Source organism: Boleophthalmus pectinirostris, unplaced genomic scaffold (genome assembly GCF_026225935.1).
Source record: "Boleophthalmus pectinirostris isolate CB_2022bp ecotype Guang Dong unplaced genomic scaffold, ASM2622593v1 HiC_scaffold_10, whole genome shotgun sequence".
Classification (NCBI taxonomy): Eukaryota; Metazoa; Chordata; class Actinopteri; order Gobiiformes; family Gobiidae; genus Boleophthalmus; species Boleophthalmus pectinirostris.
In genome coordinates this window covers 35,596,593-35,615,326 of record NW_026570971.1, presented here as the reverse complement: position 1 = coordinate 35,615,326, position 18,734 = coordinate 35,596,593, and the positions used below count along the sequence as shown (strand labels likewise).

General features: G+C 39.3%; 2 protein-coding genes across 2 annotated transcripts in view; both read right to left on the bottom strand.

Annotated features, from left to right (window-relative positions):
* The window catches only part of jade1 (jade family PHD finger 1), a 19,352-nt gene extending 16,244 nt beyond the window's left edge, over positions 1-3,108 (bottom strand). The window contains exon 1 of the mRNA XM_055155579.1: positions 3,102-3,108. Coding sequence (XP_055011554.1) covers positions 3,102-3,108 — 7 coding nt within the window. The remainder of the gene's footprint in view (positions 1-3,101) is intronic.
* On the bottom strand, positions 7-18,342 carry pgrmc2 (progesterone receptor membrane component 2). Its single transcript, XM_020924564.2, has 3 exons — positions 17,848-18,342; positions 8,440-8,595; positions 7-3,453 (listed from the first exon to the last, which is right to left on the bottom strand). Exons 1-3 carry the CDS (start codon positions 18,197-18,199, stop codon positions 3,356-3,358), a joined length of 606 nt encoding a protein of 201 aa, XP_020780223.1. The 5' UTR covers positions 18,200-18,342; the 3' UTR covers positions 7-3,355.
* Positions 18,343-18,734: the final 392 nt, after the last annotated feature.

Here is an 18,734-nt window from a genome sequence, read left to right as displayed (position 1 = left end):
ATCGGGAAAAGTGACTAGAGACATCTTGCCTTGTTGAGCCTATGGGGGCACTGACAACAGAATAAGGCACGATAATACTTGGACCATTTTGATTTGCGATGAAGTGAAATTATTATTATATTTACGGACTTGCAGCTGGCTTGTATGTAAACATTTTATTGGATTTTTTGTAGAATTTAATCATATGGACGAACTTCCCTTTTAATCAGTGAAGCAACTGCGCTTTTCTAACACTAAATATACAGAATTGTGCAAGTTTTTGTCAGGTGCACTTTAAAAAAAATAACAGGATTTGAGCTAATAACATTGAGTTGAATGTGTATATCTGTTTTGTTTAGTTGTATTTACTCATTAAATACATTTTTTGTGACTTTTCAGTGTACAATTTTTCACAGTCTGGGTTTTATATTTTTATTTCAACTGGAATTTTTTCTAAGTTTGAAAGAAGAAACCAAAGAGAAGATTGAAAGTAGTTTTTCAGTTACTAATCAAAGCACAAACAGATGCAAATTTATAACACTGTGTAAAATATTTTTGCAGTGTTTTGATAATTATTGTCCAAAAGTGTTTTCATAAATGAATATTAGTGATTTGCAATGAGTGAAAGACTGAAGTATGTGTATTTTTTGTTTAGTTAAGACACAACAGTGCTGCAGCGAGTGAATTTTAAAACCTTTACTTAGCTTTCTATTCTTAATCATCTTTCTCTAACGTTCTTGCGAGTCGTGATTAGTGCCTTGGCAAAGATCACACCAAATGTATTTTCAAAAAGTGACAAACCTACTGTTCATAGAAATTTCTCCATTTCTTAAAACCTTCTTAAAATGTGTTCACTTAGTCATTGCGAGATAGGGATGTAACAATATGTAAATCTGGTGGTAACAGATTGTCTAGATATTGGTAGAGATGCAACAGAACTGAAGAAACACTGATTTTCCTTTAAAGACTTAACGAATCTTTGGTGTTGTGTTACGGTCAATGACCCAAGAATGAATATTGAGATGTTTTTTTATATCTTTACATTGAAATGGAGCAAAGGATCATGGTCTATGTCAAAGGGTCCAAACTTTTCTTCATCAAGGGCCAAATATCAAAAAGGAAAAACACAGTAACTGCACTGACGGTTAAACAGGAAAGTGGTTTAAAGTAGTGATGTTGTCTGTCTTGTGTGTGTCAGAGGTAAACTTATGAAAGTGTGTTGTGTTGATGAGGTCATATTTATGAATCAGTCATCGCCACTGGTTTGACCTTTGACCTCTAAGTGTACAGTTAAAGTACAGATGAGGTGGTCAGAGAAAATCATATTTGAGGAGATCTTTTACTGCCAAAAAACATTACGCATTTAAATTTTTGTGCTGAATAAGAAATTATGAAAGTTTCAAGTTTGTATTTTGTCCCATTTCAGAATTAGACTTAAAAAGCTGTTGCAGAATCTGTGGGTTGTGTAAAACTGTCCAGTAAAACAACACAACAGTCAGTGTCTGTTTGGATTCATCAGTTACCTTATTTGCTGCTGCACTTTCTGGATTTTTCCTCTGAATCGCTGAAGAAACTGGAGTAACTGCAAATTTCACAACAGGATTTCTCCAAAACAAAACAGAGTTGAGCCATCAAACTTTGTCATCAAATAAAACGGGTGTTAAGGTGTTTTTGGTCAGTTTTGACAAAGTACAGTTACTGTGTTTTTCCTCTAGGGCAGCATGACTGATGGTCGACAGGTTCTGTTCACTCTTACGTCACAAACCAGGGAGATGTTTGGAAACATGCGATGACAACTTCCTTTGGGCTGTGTTCGCTGTAGCAAGTCTGAGAAAATCTAGTTATTGTAGAGTTCCTTTATGTTCGGTGAATCAACAATTCCAACCATCCCTCAGTTTTCATCATTTCCACTGACACACAACTCTGAGTGCACTGGTACATGTGATTAGAAGAGATGAGGCCAAACTCCAGATGATTCCAAACAGCACATACATCTGCAGTTTTCATTTTACCTCTGATCACTTTTACTTCAGTGAGTTTGATCACAGTCGGTCGAGCCCAGTGTCTGGAACTACACCGGAAGTTGTCATCGCAAACGTCTTCCTGGTTTGTGACATAAGTGTGAATACAGCTTGTTGAGTGACTAATTCAAACATGTGCGTTGTGACAGGACAGAACAGGCTCCGGTCTTTTATTCAAGCTTAGATCTTCAGTCGGTTTTATCCCTTGGCTTTATCAAGGTGAAATTTCAAAAACCTGGAGTGCAGAATTCGACATATGTTTCAGTCCACGATATTATTTTGAGAACTTTGACAATACGATCATCAGTCTTTAAGTTGATACTTTGCAGCTGACGTCATCAACATTCCCTGGGGATGAGAAGCTAACTGAAAGCACGACTACTTTAATCTGAAGTTTATTTGAACACAGTCTGAGCAGAACTGACTTGGCACAAAGCAGCTCACCTGTTGGAGTTCCAGCTGTTAAACAAATAACAATGGCCAACAGTTTTTGAAGTAGTCGCTCTCACCTTGCCTCACCGGATGATCTTAACACTCTTCTAACAGTGCTGGTTAATGTTTGCATCCTGTCTCCATGGTAACTGAACACTGCCGCCGACAAAGATGCACGCAGAACACCCCCAGCGCAATGTCACTGCAAAGTATCAACAGTTACATCCCTATAACTGTGAGACATGACCCAGCGCCTTGGCAGGGGTCTAATAATGTGTAGAGTTGAATGGATGCACCTGTCAAAAACATTGGCACACTGTATATTAGACCATCTCTTCATTTCCACAAAAGCAGTATTGGTCTGGGCACTACAACTTTACCATTGCGAGAACGAACCAGCGCCTTGGTACACACCTACAAGTGCTTCTAGTATTTGCCTAGTTTTCCTACACCTTTCGCTGCTAATTTGAAGTAATGCTACAAACTTTTACAATCACAAGTTGACAAACAATATAGAAACGCTAGATTTTTCGACTGGAGCGGTATTGCCTTTGGTGTGGCCTCAGCTTTCTATCCGAGAAATGGGGCTTTGAGAAAACAACGATAGCATGTTCTGAATTTTACGCAGCTAAAAGGAGCTAAAGATTGAACCCCACCTATTCGACAAACAAGCCATGATTATCAAAAGCGGTAATCTTGACCCCAAAACGTTGAATTTTACAAGCAAAAAAAATGGCACGGCGTCTTTTCAGTGTCCGTTAAATGTTCAAAAGACGGAGGAGGACATCGTGGGTGGACATTGGAGATTTGCGAAAGGTTTTTGGGGCTTGTCTCGGTGGCAGCTGCTGTTTTGCTGATTTCCGGTTCTGACTTTGGTCGAATTTTCTGATGTTTTTTTTTTTTGTTTGTTTTGTTTTTGATTTTCAGTCGTGTTTTAGGTGGTCCTTGATGTCCTCTTCATCTGTGTACTCCGACGGTTCATCTCCGGGCTTCAGCAACCTCCCCACATAGTCGTACTTTTCTGAAATGGAGGAAAAAAAAAAAAAAAAAACATTAATATTCAGTCTTATGCATCACCACTCACAAACCACATTTTAACATACAGACGGTAAGTTTAGTTAAAGTGCAACCTTAGTTAAAGGTGCACTGTGTAACTTTTCTGCTGGAGGGTCCGTCAAATGCGTTTGTCCATGGAGATGTTATTGCTTTGTCTGGAATGTTTCACAGTATGGCATTAAACCTTTCAATCTACGTGGAGACCAAACCAGACCAAGTTACAGGTCAGATCTGTGGAGAGGCGAGTCCGTTTTTCTATAAAACCACCTGTAACTGAATAAATGTACAGTAGAGCTGTTTAATCAATCAAACTTTATTTGTAGAGTTTCATCCACACAGCAGTGTCACTCAAGCATAAAACATTAAGCTCCTAAAGGTTAGACTAAAAATAAAAAAAGGAGAACTAAAAATAGATGAAGACTAAGTAAAATAATAATAAAAATAATTTAATTTAAAACAAATATGATAATTAAATTTAAAACAAATAAAAGTTTCAATTAAAAGCTAAATTAAAAATATAGGTTTTGAGTTTATTTTTAAAAATCTGAACACTGGCAGTGGACCTCAGATCCTCAGGTCGATTGTTCCACAGACGGGGGCTGTAAAAGCTGAATGACGCCTCAGTGTGAGTTTGAGTTTGGGACAGTTCAAAGATGAGAACTGAGGACCTGAGAGTTTGAGAGGCTCATGTGATAAAAGCAGATCAGATAGATAAATAAACAGGACTAAGACCATTAAGAGCTTTACAAACCAATAAAAGAATTTTAAAATCAGTACTGAAGTTCACAGAAGTCAGTGCAGACACTTCAGTCCTCGTGTGATGTGCCCTCTCTTCTGCTCCTCTTGGAAGAGCAGAAAGAAGAACATTACAGTCATCAACACGGTTTGGAATAAAAGTATGTCTCAAAGTCTCTGCACTGGATGAGAGAGACATGCTCTTACTCTGGCAATATTTTTTCGATGATAACAGATTTAATGTCACACTGTGAAACATTCCAGGCAGAGCAATGACATCTCCATAAAAACAAGCAGAACCCCCAACCAAAATGTTACATAGTACAAAAATACAGAAAGTAGTGATGAGTTGTAAAATGAAATACACAGAATGAAGACATTTAAAAATCCAGATTTAACAAAAGAATGTTGTTGTTGTTTTTTTTTTTTTTTCTACGCGTCTTAAATCTGCTGTCCACATCCAACCAGGACGTAGAATTATAAACTTCACCAAAAATAGAAGCTAGAATAAAAGTATTAGGTTGCAGCCACATTGAGCACACAGCTGTGTATGAGCTCTAAATGTATCATGGGTTGCACCTTTACAGTTTAGGGCAGTTAAAGGTGCGACAGATGTGTTTGTGTTTAGATCTTTGTAATTGAATAACAATAATCAGGTTTGCAAAGCTAAAATAAACCTTTGTATTGCATTAAAAGCTCTGGTTTCCTGATCGATCGGCTGCACTGGCCTCCTCCCTCTGCGCTGGACAGAAGGGACAGTGAGCCTGGGTCTCCTGTACGAGCAACTCTCGTTTTATTGATCCATTTCTACCTGATGAAAGGGTGAGCTGTAATCTGATCAGGTCTGGTTTACAGCTCAGGAGTTTATCTTTCAAGTGGACAGTTTAGTATTTCGGACCCAGTAAACACCAGGATACTATAGAATAGAATGGAATAGAATAGAAAGTGTTTATTATCATTACACTGTGTATAATGAGATGCAGAGCTGCTCCTTCACAGTGCACACAAATGAACAGTTCTCAGAGTAAACCTGAGTTTAGTATGGTGACAGCTTTGGGAAATAGGTCGGTCATTTTGGAGAAGCGTTTAGGGATGTAGTGCTTTAGTTGATTAATAATTGATGTTCTATGATACAGGTTTCTATGGGACAACAACAGAACGGAGAAGTGAGAAAGTGAGTTGAACATTTGGTGTTTTTTGGTATTGATAAAAGGTCAGATGAAACGTCAGTGACTCTGCTTTAGCCTAAAGGATTTCAGAGAGCCTCCTCCTCTCCTCTTTTTTACTAAAGGTGCATTGCACAACTTTTCTGGAGGAGGATCCATCACGTGCTTTTCTCCATGGAGATGTAATTGCTTTGTCTGGAATATTTCACAGTATGGCATTAAAACTGTCAGATCTGTGGAGAGGCGACCCTTCTCTCAGTCAGAACGTCTGTTTTTCTAGGTATTTTTGAGCCTGTTTTTCAACTGAATAAATGTAAAGTAGAACTGTTTAATGTCACACTGTGGAACATTCCAGGCATAACAACACTATCTCCATGGAGACATGGCAGTGGCAGACACTCCACCAGAAAAGTTCCATAGTGCAGCTTGAAATGACGTTTATTTGAGAATTATAATCAAATGAATATCTTGTGAGGCACCAGTAGTTAGAGTTGAACTTAGAGGACAGCAAAAGAATCTAACAAATAAAATCAATATGCAGATTTGTAAAGACTGGACCCATTCACATGAAACAAAAGCTAGCACAAAGTTCAATGTTTTACATTTGCAAACATGTAAAACTGTGACATTTGCATTTGAGTGTATAGTAAAAAAAAACTGCTCACATGTTCACGGTCAGGTGAAACGCATCAGTCGTGTTATCAGTAAATGTCATGAGTCATCACAGTTTTGTTTCGGGTTAAATTTGAACCTAAACATAAACCTGTGTCTAACTGATAAACCATGGACTTAAAGGACCTAAATGTAAAATTCAAACCATGAACTGCCTCTGTACTGTATGACGCTCTCCATGTAAACAGCTGAATGGTCTAAATCTGATACTGTATTTAGAGAAGGGCAAGAAACCAAATGAATTCAGTTAATTTCTGGTTTTAATGGCTGCGTTAGACTAGGACTATGTTCTGATGCTAAAAATCCCGATACTGGTCCGATACCATAATCAGCACTAGTATAGTTAAGGGATGGGACAAGATCTAGTGAGACAAAATTACCACAAGAAAAATTATCTTGTGAGATTTTCCCCCATGAATTAACCTTTACCTTAGACAGAAAAAACAGCTGGTGAGGTGTACAGTTTGAGTTGTAGTTTCAAAAAGCAGTACTACAATGACCATAAAAAAAATAAAAATAGTGAAGCCAAAATTGTGTATGGATTGCACTGCTTCTTGGTAAAAAATGATGTCAAATCTGGTCTTGTCTTGTTCTCATCTCGCGGTGTGTCTCGTCCCTCCCCTAATAGTTCACATAAGGGAGGCAGCCTGGGTGGAAGTGTAGTTTAAACCTTCACTGTCCTAAAAGTCACCTGGTCTTGGTCAAGTTCTGGTACTGGCAGTTATCCTAACAGAATCTAAAGTGAAACCACTGGAGCGGTGCACCTCTGTTTCTGATGTCTGTTGTGTTTTAAGAAACAAATAATAAAGACTGATGGTTTTACACATGAAGTGCATCTCCCACATGCTCTCCATCTGAACAGAAGGTCTACTTTACTCCATCTGTCTTCATACTTGACCTGATACAAGAAAACTCAAATAATATTCAATTTGTCTAAAAGTACTTGATAAGCCACAGCTTTATTCAGTATAATAAAGCTGAGTGAGTTACAGTTCATTAGTATACACACTTTCCATCTGAACAGCTGTAAGGTCTATACATCTGCCTTAATATTTCATCTCATTAACATATATTTGAATGTTTAAAACTAATACTAAGAAAACGTACATAACCCAAAGCTTTATAGGGAATGGGAATGGAAGCGGGCTGCACAGTGCATTCTGGGACAAAAACAATACGTGTCGCCGTGACAGTATGCACGAAGAAGAACTGAGTGAGAAGTGAGAGAGCTAGTATCTGCAGTTTAGTTTAGTTTAGAATGTTTAAAACTAGTGGAAAAGAACGCCAGGGCCTGTACAGGGACTAACTCCAGCTGGACGAGAGGAGACACTATCTGGAAAAAATCCATTTGATCGGTGATATGGAGCCTTATGAGATACCTGCAAAACAATGGACTCCAGACCCTGATGCTTTACCTCTGCTGATATTCTCAGATATTGTGGCATATTTAGTATGTGGAGTGAGTGCTTATACCGATGCTCAGTTTCAGAATTCTAAGTCTTTGGAAGCACATGTTCACTTTACAAATGGTTATGTACATGACTTGGAAATCATCAAACAGTATTCGTACCATTCGTACCATGGCAAGTGTGTTCTTTAAAGCCTTTTCAGTTGGTGTAGGGTGCAGTGCTTCCCAAATGTTTGCAGTATGGTTGGGATAAATCTTCATGATGAGCTTCATGATTACCATGAAACAGCATGTTCTGCTGTTGGGCAACTTCAGCACATTTATCTGCTCGCCCAGTACTGCCTCTGTGCAACTAAGGAGCTGTTAGGGCAGTGTAGTCACAAATGTCCCACTTCTGATTATATTGTGCTCAAATGACTTGCCCTTCCGAACGTGTGAACAGACAGTACACCCGACAACAGAACAAGTATGTCCCATGACAGACAGACTGACAGAGCTTTATCTACCACTTTCACTGAACACGGAAAAAATGTGGCACCTAGTGGGCGTTTCCTTCTCACGCGTAAAGTCGTGTGACGTCACATTCCCATTCCCAATTCAGTACAATGCAGATAAACATGTGTGTGTTACTCATGAACTGTAACTCCCACTCTCCAACGCTCTCCATCTGAACAGCTGTAAGGTTTATATTTTGGATCATTTACGAATCCCTCTGATTAAACCTAAAAGATTATGTACTGAAATGTCTGTAAGGTTAATTCATTTACTCATACATTGAACAGAGTTGAATGTGTGCGTTACTCATGAATTGCATCTCGCACTCTACACACTCTCCCTCTGAACAGCTGTAAGTTTTACACATCTGCCTTAATGTTTCACCCGATCTAAATATATTCTACTATTATACTTGATCTGAAACTAATACTAATAAAAAGTAAATAACCCAGTGTAACAGGGTTGAATGTGTTACCCATGAACTGCATCTCCCACTCCCGCACGCTCTCCATCTGAACTGCTGTAAGGTCGGAGAGGTCGTCGTACTCCTCCCTCAGAGCTCCTTTCTCCAGACAGAACGTGGCCAGACCCCGAGAGGCGTCACGGCCAGCGAAGATCCCGTACGGACCATCTGAAAGACAGACAGAGAGAGGAGGGAGAGAGGAGGGGGAGAAACAGGAGAGAGAGTGTGGAGAAAGAAGTAAGAGGCAGAGAGGAAGAAAAAGAAACAGTGAGAAAAAGAGAGAGAGAGAGATGTGAGTTAAAAGAGGAAAGAAGGAGAGGTGGAGAGATGGGAAAGGAACAAAGAGAACAAGAGGATAAAGGTAAAGAGAGAAACAAGAAAGGAGAAGGGGGCAGATGAGATAGACAGAGAGAAAGAGGATAGGGGAAGAGTATGGGAATGTATGGGAAAAGAGAGACGTGAAAAAGAAGAGGGAGAGAGATTAGTGCTGTTGTAAGGGCCACTCATTTCCTGTTGAAGTCTTTACAGTGAAATTCTGAAGAAACAGCTTAACCTGCCCATGTGACCTCCTCTGTGCGTCCTGTGACCTCTGAGTGGTGTTTTTTTTTTTTTGCATTTGAGGAAAATATGTGAAATTCTGCAGAGGAGTTCAAACATGTTTAAATACAGACCACACATACTTGAGTCCAGGTGAAAAAGGAGACGGGGAATGTAACTGTAAGCTTGTATTTTAGAATTTGCTTCCTGTTGTAATATTTGTTCTACTTTTGTGGTCGATAACAAATGTCAAGATTTCAGAGTCTCGATCACGGCCCATAAATTGTAGTCAAGTTGTCGTACAGTTCAGCAATTAAGGAAGGTGTATTTATTTACCCATGTTATTGCAGTTTCACTTTATAATGATTGAGTAAACATTCAGCCTCCTCCTTAGGTCCATTGTGTTTCCATTTCAATTGGGAACACTGAAAGAGGAACAATTTTCAACATTATTCAAAAGGTGTTGGAGAATAGTTTATAGTGGGCAGGAGGCAGGTGAGAGTCTCAGGTGGAGTTTTCTGTGTAACTGTCAGATGTAGATTTGTTGACCTGGTTTATGGTTCATATTTGTGTAATCACTGGGCCTATCCACATCAAACATAAACTGGCACAAAGTTCAGCGTTTTCTCTGTCAAAATAAATAAACAAAAGTCAATGATTTTTTTCACAATAGCCTCAGAAAGTGGTGGCCTTACAAAGACGTGAGCGTCGTCAGTTAAAAGGACTTTAAGACATAAGAATATGTTTGTGGAGGTGAACCCAAACAAAGAGCGATCAGATGGAAGTTTGGAGATTTATTTCAAAAACATTAAAATGGTAAACGGTCACATTTTTCTACAGCGCTTTTCCACCTGCAAGGCTCAAAGCTCTTTACAACAAGGAACCACTCCCACATTCACACACACACTCACACACCAGGGTACACAGACACTGGGGGCGAGGTGGGTTAAGTGTCTTGCCCAAGGACATAACGACAGCATTCATCTGTGGGAGCTGGAATCACACTGCCAACCTGTGGGTCAGTGGATCTGATGCTCAACCTGTGATGTTTATGTTGAGAGCGGGATTCAAACCACTGACCTTCTGATCAGTGGACAAAAGTTCTACCAACTGAGCTACTGTCGTCACCAAATAAACAAAAGTGAAATGATTTGTCCACAGTTGCTTCAAAAAGTGGTGCCATTACTCAAACCTCAAAGATGTGCCGTCAATTAAAAGCCCAGTGTCGGGAACTAGACCAGAAGTCATCATCAGTATGTTTCTAAACATCTTCTGGTAAGTGGGAATAGAGCCGATCTTTGTTGAAATGACAGAGTGACTGCACTGTCATTCTGTTGCTTATTTAGTGCAAGAAAACTAGTTTATGTGACACACTTCACATGTTCACTGTTTAATAGGGATGTAACAATAATCCAAATATCATCATATCGTATTGTCAAAAGTCTCAATAATATCGTGGGCCATTACAATATATCAAATAACAAGTCTTTTCGTTTAATTTAATAGTTATGGTGCAGCAATAGCTAAAAAAAAGAACTACACAGACCATGATCCTTTGCTCTGTTTCAGTCCAATCTACATGCTGAAATGAGTTATTAAGCACTTTTCAATCTTAATTATTTGATTATGATGAGAGAAAAGTAGCATAAACACAAGTTTGTGAGCCTCCTCAAAATATCCCAATAAATATCAAACCGTCAGATGTGTAATGTGAAAATGCCGCATTGAAAGATTTAGATATTGTTATAATCCCCACAGTTTTGATGATTAAAACAGATGTGTTTCATATTAACTTTGTACAGTAGTGTTGGTTTAACAGAGAAATATGGTTGCTAAAATGTATTTGGTGCTTAAAAAACAGCAGCATACCAGAGTATCATGTGTAATATATCAATAATCACATGTATGACTGAAAGGTTTTAATTCTGCACTCTTCTCTCTTCTTTTTATATTGGTTATTTATCATTTGAGTAGTTTGTCTTGTGACTTTAATGTCTTTCTTGTTCTGTAAAGCACTTTGAATTACTTTGTGTATAAATTTTGCTTTACAAATAAACTTGCCTTGTCTTGTATCTCCATATCATGATAATATCAAATATCGTATTGAACCACGAGAGACCGTGTGATTGGCAGCTCTGTCACACAGTGTTGATTGACTTGTGTGTTGATGTTTAGTGTGTTTTCCTCTGGTGTTGTTCGGGTGAAAGTGGCTGGGCTGTGAGGAGGTCATCTGACAGACATGTGAAAGCTGCAGCCTGGAGCCAAACACTCAACAAACTCTTATCTCAGAGATTAAACCTGCTCCAACCTCACATTCACTGGAGCGCACAGTCTGATATGGCAAAGATAAAGTGCACTTGGAGTGAATATCAAGATTTATGAATGGAAGCTGTTTAAAGGTGCACTGTGGAACTTTTCTGCTGAGTTTAATCACAATTGAAATTTGAATGGATGGAATTAGCAAAACTTAAAGGCTGAAATTTTTTGAAGTACCATAATATCCTCCACAAACAACATTTCCAAAAAGTCTTATACATTTAAAAGGTGCATTATGGAACTTTTCTGGTGGAGAGGTTTCACAGTGTGGTATTAAATCTTTCTATCTCCATGATCTGTGGAGAGGCGACCCCGCTCACAGTCACAATGTCTGTTTTGTCTGTTCCAAAATTAAGAAGTGTAGTTGTTGTTAGCTTTCCGTCGCTGCATAAACCCACTAGTGGTGTGGAAAGTTGTGAAAAGTGCTTAGAAACTTGTTTAAAATTTGTGGTTTTCATGTTTGCAGTAAAGATCAGGTCCAGAGCCTTTGAACCTCTACAAATGTGTTTGGAAATGTTTGGAATTCTGGTAGTTCAGACTTCAGTTGCTTGAATGTTGATGGAATGAAATAAAACTGCTCATGTGTAAATTAATTCATTTCAGTGAGTCAGGTTTAGGTGTGGCAGCAGCAATAAAAGACGTCAATAAGCAAAAACAAATGAAAGGAGCTGTACCTGATTTTTACAGTCTTAAAAACATAAAAACAGAACTAGTTCACTGTCAACAGTTTGCAGTGCTCCAAAGTTCTTCCTCACTTCCTTTATGCATTCAGAACATCCTCATTATTCACCTCAGTGAATTTATAAGAGCTTTTCACAACTTTCAGAGACCAGACAGGATTTTCAGACATGCTGAAGCACAGAATAAGCATGCTAATGTGCACTTTCTGATGATCAGACATAAAATACTTTCTAATTAGATGCAGACAGTACAAGAAAATCAACTGGAATGTTCCCCTGGCTGGAAGGTCATTTTTCATAGCTTACATATTTCACTGAAATGCATAGTTCAGAACTTCCTCACAGTGATTCTGAATCATTTTTCAACAAATTCTGTAGCTTTAGTTTTTTGTGTTGCTCTACTTGCAATTTATGTTTATGGCATGTAAGAAAAGAATTCATATTTTCCAAATCAACAGTTACAGATGCTATAGGACATGGGGAACAAAAAAACTATATATAAATAAGATTTCTTAGTGAACTTCTGCGAGCAAGTGAGGATTATATTGATATTACAGACTGAAAAATGCGTGCGGTTTCAGGAAGATCTAAGACTAATACAAATCCAATCTTTATCTTGCAAAAAAGGCAATAAAAGCATCACATTATCAACTTATAATAAACCAACCAATGCATTATTTATAAACCTTCAAACTCTGAAATTTTACTTTTTATTCAACCTTTACACTTTGAAAATCATTTTCAACGTAAACAACAATCTATTGTCAAAATCATTACAGAATATATCTAAAATCTGAAATAGCCAATATGAGCTCAGAGGTATGGCCACATTTATCAAAAAGAAAATCAGAACAAACATTATGAAATGTTGTGAATCTGTTAAAGGGCTGAGCTCTGGAACAACTGGACAGAAAACCTCAAACTGTGTACCACTCTCTTCTCTTCTAAAGAAGTTTAAATGTTTCACTCTGGGCAGATTCATGAATGATGAGACTCATGAAGATGAACTGGTGTCAGGATGAAGCTCTGACAAAGGAATAAGCTTCAGTCTACACCTTTTTGGTCTGTGTATGTTAAATATGTCTGTCTGTGAAATAATGTCAGAATATACCTGTGACTAAATTAATCAATCAATTTTATTAGGATATAGACTGATAATTTTGTAACTCAATACATCACAGTGCGTGACATGGCTGACTAAAAGTCGGCGAGAACACCCCCCCACCCGGACACAGCAGGTACCCGTGTGCTGCCCAGGACAAGGGGGAGCTCGGAGGGAATAGGGGGAGGTTCCCGCTGAGACAATGGGACGCTTGAGCAGGGTGACCTCAAGAGCTGCTTATACAATATATCTTTCCTCAAATACAAGAGGAAATTCAGGGCCTTTAATTATTGCTTTTATTTATGATTTAGTACTTTGGAAACCGTCCTGTTGATAACATGTGCTCTAGAAATAAAGTGAACTGGATTAATTCAAAAATGTTTGCAGTGTGGTTGCTAGGTGACAGAATGACCTCTCTGTATGTCGTATGTGTTGCCTGTGTCCAACCGGGACAACGTGAAATCATAAACTTCACCAAAATGTTCAAACTTGGAAAAACTATAGGGAAGATTCTGGTTAAATGCATTTGCGTTCACAGCGTTTGAGTGAAGAGAGTAGTGGAACCTGTCATGTGCACGGTAAAAGCTTCAGGCTGTTACAGTTAAATAAGCAGGTCGTTATGCAGAGTTCTTCAGAACACGTCTCACCTCCAACTCTAACCCCCACTAAAGAAGATTAACTGTTTGACACAAATGACTGACTTTGATTTAGTTAGACCGAGTGCATTTAAGGCTTCATTTTCAGGTCACATGTGGCACTGCAGCTTGGAGGGGGTTCTATATGTATGTCTACGGTGGAATGGTCAGCAATTACCATGAAGATGCAGAGCACACATTTGCAACAAAAAGTTTTAAGATTGTCTGAAAAATACAAAATGGATGTAAGCAGCACATTTTCAGGAGCTTGTGATCAGTCCAAGTGTTCACGATCCTGTTTATAAACTTTGACTGTCAAGCTCACCTGCTGAAGCTCAGCTGAGTCAGCTCTTTCTCGTCAGATTGTGTTAGAACGGAGCTCAGATTAAAGTCTAACCTGACAGAGCAGTGCCTCAGTTAGCATCACGCTCCCAGGGAATATTGATGGTTCCATGCTGCCACCTGACGCGCTACTATTTAAACATTGACGTCCAGTTGTCGGAGTAGTGACAGAAACGTTATTTTTCAAGCGTCCCACTACGTTGACTTTTTATTCATTGTCGGAGAAGTGGCACTTTTTACAACTTTTCAAACATTTGGCTTTTCTGACATGAATAATATGAATGTGATAGCCTATTATACTTTGCACTCACATATATCAAAGAATACTTCAGCCGCATAGGAGATCAGACAGTGGAAAATGTCCTAACTGAGCCATGGGAAACAGTCATGCATTTAAAAAAAGAGCAAAAAATATCCAATCTAAAACAGAGGCTTGCATGGGCCTTTGTGCTTCATTCATTTGGTCATGTAGGTGATCTGTGGAGAACAATATACAGCCTAAAGAAATAACCAGTCAAGTTCACTGCACCAGCTCAATGACATGACCCTCTCAGCCCAAACACACACGACACCAACATATGACATGTCTGAACAGCGAAACTAAAAAGTGTCTTAATACCTGCTCGTCTAAACAGAGACATGTCGTAATGAAGGGATGTGGGAACAGGCGGCCGACTCCAATACTGAAATCATCAGCTGCAAAGTACCTACTGATTTTATTTAAAGATGCACTGAGGAACTTTTTGAGTGGAGGCTCCCAAATCTTCTTGCCTCCATGATGATGGAATTGCCTGCCTGGAAAGTTCCACAGTACGGTATTAAACTGATCAGTTTCCGTGGTGACACATCCAAGCACTTTTCAGCAATAAAATGACTGCGGCTGAACGAATGTGAGATTAAAGTTTAATGCCACACTGTGGAACATTGTGGATAACCACCACAAGAAATGGTCTATCAGTTATGAGCGACAGAGTATGGACAGAGAGATAAAAAACAAAAAGAGAAAAGGAAAGAGCGAAAGATAGAAAAGGAAGAGACACACAGAGAAATAGAAAGAATGAGAAAAAGAGAGGCCAGATAAGAGACCAGATAGAGAATGAGACAGAGAGAGAGACAGGAAAGAAAGAGAGATTGAGAGAGAGGAACGAAAGGAATGGAGAGGAAAGAAAGAAACAGAGAAAGAGTGATAGAGATAGAGAGGAAAGAACGTGCGACAGAGAGGAAAGAAAGAGACACACAAAAAGTGTGTGAGACAAAGAGGAAAGAAAGAGAAATACAGACCAAGAGGAAAGAGACAGAGAAAGAGTGACAGACCAAGAGATAGAAAGAGAGAGCAAAGAGATAGAGAAAAGAAACAGAGATACAGAGGCAGAAAGAGAGAGCGGAGTGAAACAGAGACATAAAAGTAAGGAAAGAAACAGAGCAATAGGAAAGATAGATAGAGAAATATAGATAGATAGATAAAGACAGAGAGACAGATACAGAGATAGGAAAGAGAGCTAGGGAGAGAGAAAGAGAGAGAGAGGAGTGACACAGAGATAAAAACAAGGAAAGAGAGAAAGAGCAATAGGAGAGAGGGAGAGAGATAGATAGAGTGATATACGAGCTGAGCTGAAGTCACTGTGAATAATTATAGTTTATCAGAGAGTTGAAGGGTGAGTCAGCCAAGTCTCACGGCTCAGACACACAGACAGTTCACTGACACTAACCCTAACTCTACAACTTTTCACCTTTAAATCCTTTTAAATCTCATTTTTTCACCAATGAGATGAGGGCGGTACTAGAAAAATAGCCAATTGTGATTTTACAGACATGTTTTATGAGTAGTTTTGCAATTTCTGTTTTTAAATCGAGCTTAAGAATTAGCATGTCAGATTTTAAGCTTGTCCAGTAAAAGACTAAAAATGTAAGTGCAAAGCTACTACAAGAATCCCATGCATTTCAGAACATGTTTGGAGAGGCCTAAACTGGTTTTACAGCAACTTAAAGGTGCATTGTGTAACTTTTCTGGAAGTGGGTCTCTCACCTGCTTGTGTTCGTGGGGATGTTATAGCTGAAGTCCAGAATGTTTCACTGTATGGCATTAAACTTAACTTAATAACAACATTTCAATGGTGAACCCCCTACCAGAATAGGTCCATAGTGCACATTTAAATAATTTCAGCCTGATTTCCTAATTGCAGCCTTTCATAAAGCGATTTATCTTGCAGTCCTAAACCACACAGGATTTTGGTATTTGGAACAACTGCACTGGTCTGAAAATCCCAAGGACGTGTTAAATTCCAGTGTGGGGGCAAGTTGTGCTAAAAGTTGGAGTTTCCGGCAGAGAAGCGAGTTTGGGAATGTTTTGTAACAGAAGAACAACTAATTTGCAGTTTATTTTACTAAACAACCCATCAAATACCACAGAACTGTTATATTACAATCATGCAAAATGGGCTTCAGTTAGTTGAAAATGTAAAAAAATCTATCAAGTTATAAAAAGTTTATTTTATTTACTTTTACTACTACTACTACTACTACTGCTACTACTAGTGCGTATCAATTAGAAGTTGCCGATACGATACATACCTCGATACAAAAGCCACGATACGATACATATCTCGATACAATGAGCTTATGATTTGATACAATACAATATGATACATTTCAAATCGATTTCATATGGTTCAATAAAAATAAAGGATAACTCATGGCCGTGATACTAAAAGTCTTTGTTTAACCACTTCTTGTGCAAATTTTATATGTAACACACCCAGTTTAATCCTCAAAACTGTGAAAATGTCCAATGTGTTGCATAAACAAGTTTCCTTCCTCTGAACAAACACCAACACTGTAGTGCTGTAACAAAATAATTGAATTAAATATACCAAAAAATACTTTTGGTCATATATCGATACAACAGCCCAGGATACTGATACTGTATCATCATATTAAATTATATGATATATCGATATTACAATATTTTTGCACACCCCTACTACTACTACTACTACTACTACCACCTTGCTTAGTATCTGTTGCTTAAGCATTTAATTCGTATTTATTGCTTAAGTAACATTATTTATTTTATTGCATAAATATTTAAACTAAAACCTGGTCTCTAGCAAGAAAAACTACTTTTACACACCTAAAGTACTGCATTTGTACACGGAGCACTAGTACTTTGCGTAATGGCGAGTCTATTGCTATAAAGAGCATTAATGTTTGGTCTATCAACATGAGAATGGGCCATTATGTGTGCGCGGAATTAAGATCGAAGCTAATAGCGTTAACAGCGAAGAGACTTTTGCATGAGGAAAACTGTTTAACGTGTTCTCCAAGTAAACAAATCACTGTAACTTCGGCTGCGGGGGGAGATCTCTAAATTCTTGCTGAGTTTGCACTGCTGCAATATTTTGTAAGGTTAGATCGATCAAATGTGGGTAATGTGCACGCAGGTGGCTCCAGACAATCGCTGTCAACAAGCGGCGGGAGCACACAGCATGCTAACGAGCTAATGCTAACAGCTGTGTGCTTCAAAAGAGACCAGAAAACTCAAATAAACTCATTTTCAACAGAATAAAACACGGGGGCATACACGTGAATGTGTGTGTGTTAAATTGAGCGTGGTCAAACTGTTAAAGCATGAAAACAATGGAGTGTTATGCTAAGATGCTAACAGCTAGCCCCATTCAAAACAAAAGCAAAGGAGCTAATGCTAAGCTAACGTCAACGGTTTGCGCCCAAATTGTTGCCCGGGACAACCCGCCCGGAGCGGCAGAGACTGTCCGCTCCAGCCCGCTCTTTCCCCAGTGCTTCCACTCACCTTTACCGTAAAACTTCTTCCCGCTGGTCACGTCGAACACTTTCATGTTAACAGCCATGAGGATGCGCGGGTTCTGGAGGCCATCGTACTCCCGAAGCTGCTCCAGGGTGAAATCCCGTCTCCTCATTTTGGGCAACGCCGCGGCCTCGTCTCCCTGGGCCGCAGTGGAGTACAGCCGCCTGCCCCAGCGCCTGTACAGCACCACACACACGGCCGCTACCAGCACCAGCACGCCGACATTCAACAGCATCGTCCCGAGTCCCAGCCCGCCGTCCGCCGCCTCCTCCGCTGCCCCCTGCCCGCCGCTGTTGTCCACGGGTCCGCCGCTGGAAGTGTCCCCATCGTCCGCCATGCTCTCGGATAGCGCTGCCCGCGTTCACGGAGCGGCCACAGCAGCAGAAGTCCAGCTCTGCCGCGCGGTAAGTGCGTGTCGCTGCCGTGTGTCTGCCGCGCGGTGGGAGGGTGGGTGTGTGCGGAGAGCGTCTGTGCTGGAGTCTGTGCACAACAGAGAGTCTGTCTGCAGACCTGCACCCAGAGGAGCCTCCCCCTTGGTGCACCTCCACCCACATGCCCCTCACCAGTTTTCATTAGTTTATTTTATTAAACGATTTAATTACACAGTCGAAGACTCATTTCAAATGGTTTAGAGAGAAGCACTTCAAAGACATTTAATCACGATAGATTTCATTATAGTTTGAAGTTAAAGGTCCTATATTACACTAAATTCACTAGAGTAAGTTTAAGTACATGGATCTACAATAAGAACTTAATAAGGTATCTTAATAATAATATAACTCAATAAGAGCTTATTTTACTTCCATGTTTAAGCCATGTTATAATATCACCTGCTCAAAAACATGCCTGGAGCTGTTTTTTGTTTCATTCAC

Bases quoted from the DNA above. Each gene is read 5' to 3' on its own strand.
- pgrmc2 (XM_020924564.2), bottom strand. From the start codon at position 18,199: ATGGCGGACGATGGGGACACTTCCAGCGGCGGACCCGTGGACAACAGC. The intron at 8,596-17,847 runs GTGAGTGGAAGC...TCTGTCTTTCAG, and splicing joins GAAGAAGTTTTACGGTAAAG to ATGGTCCGTACGGGATCTTC. The intron at 3,454-8,439 runs GTAACACATTCA...CCTCCATTTCAG, and splicing joins GTGGGAGATGCAGTTCATGG to AAAAGTACGACTATGTGGGG.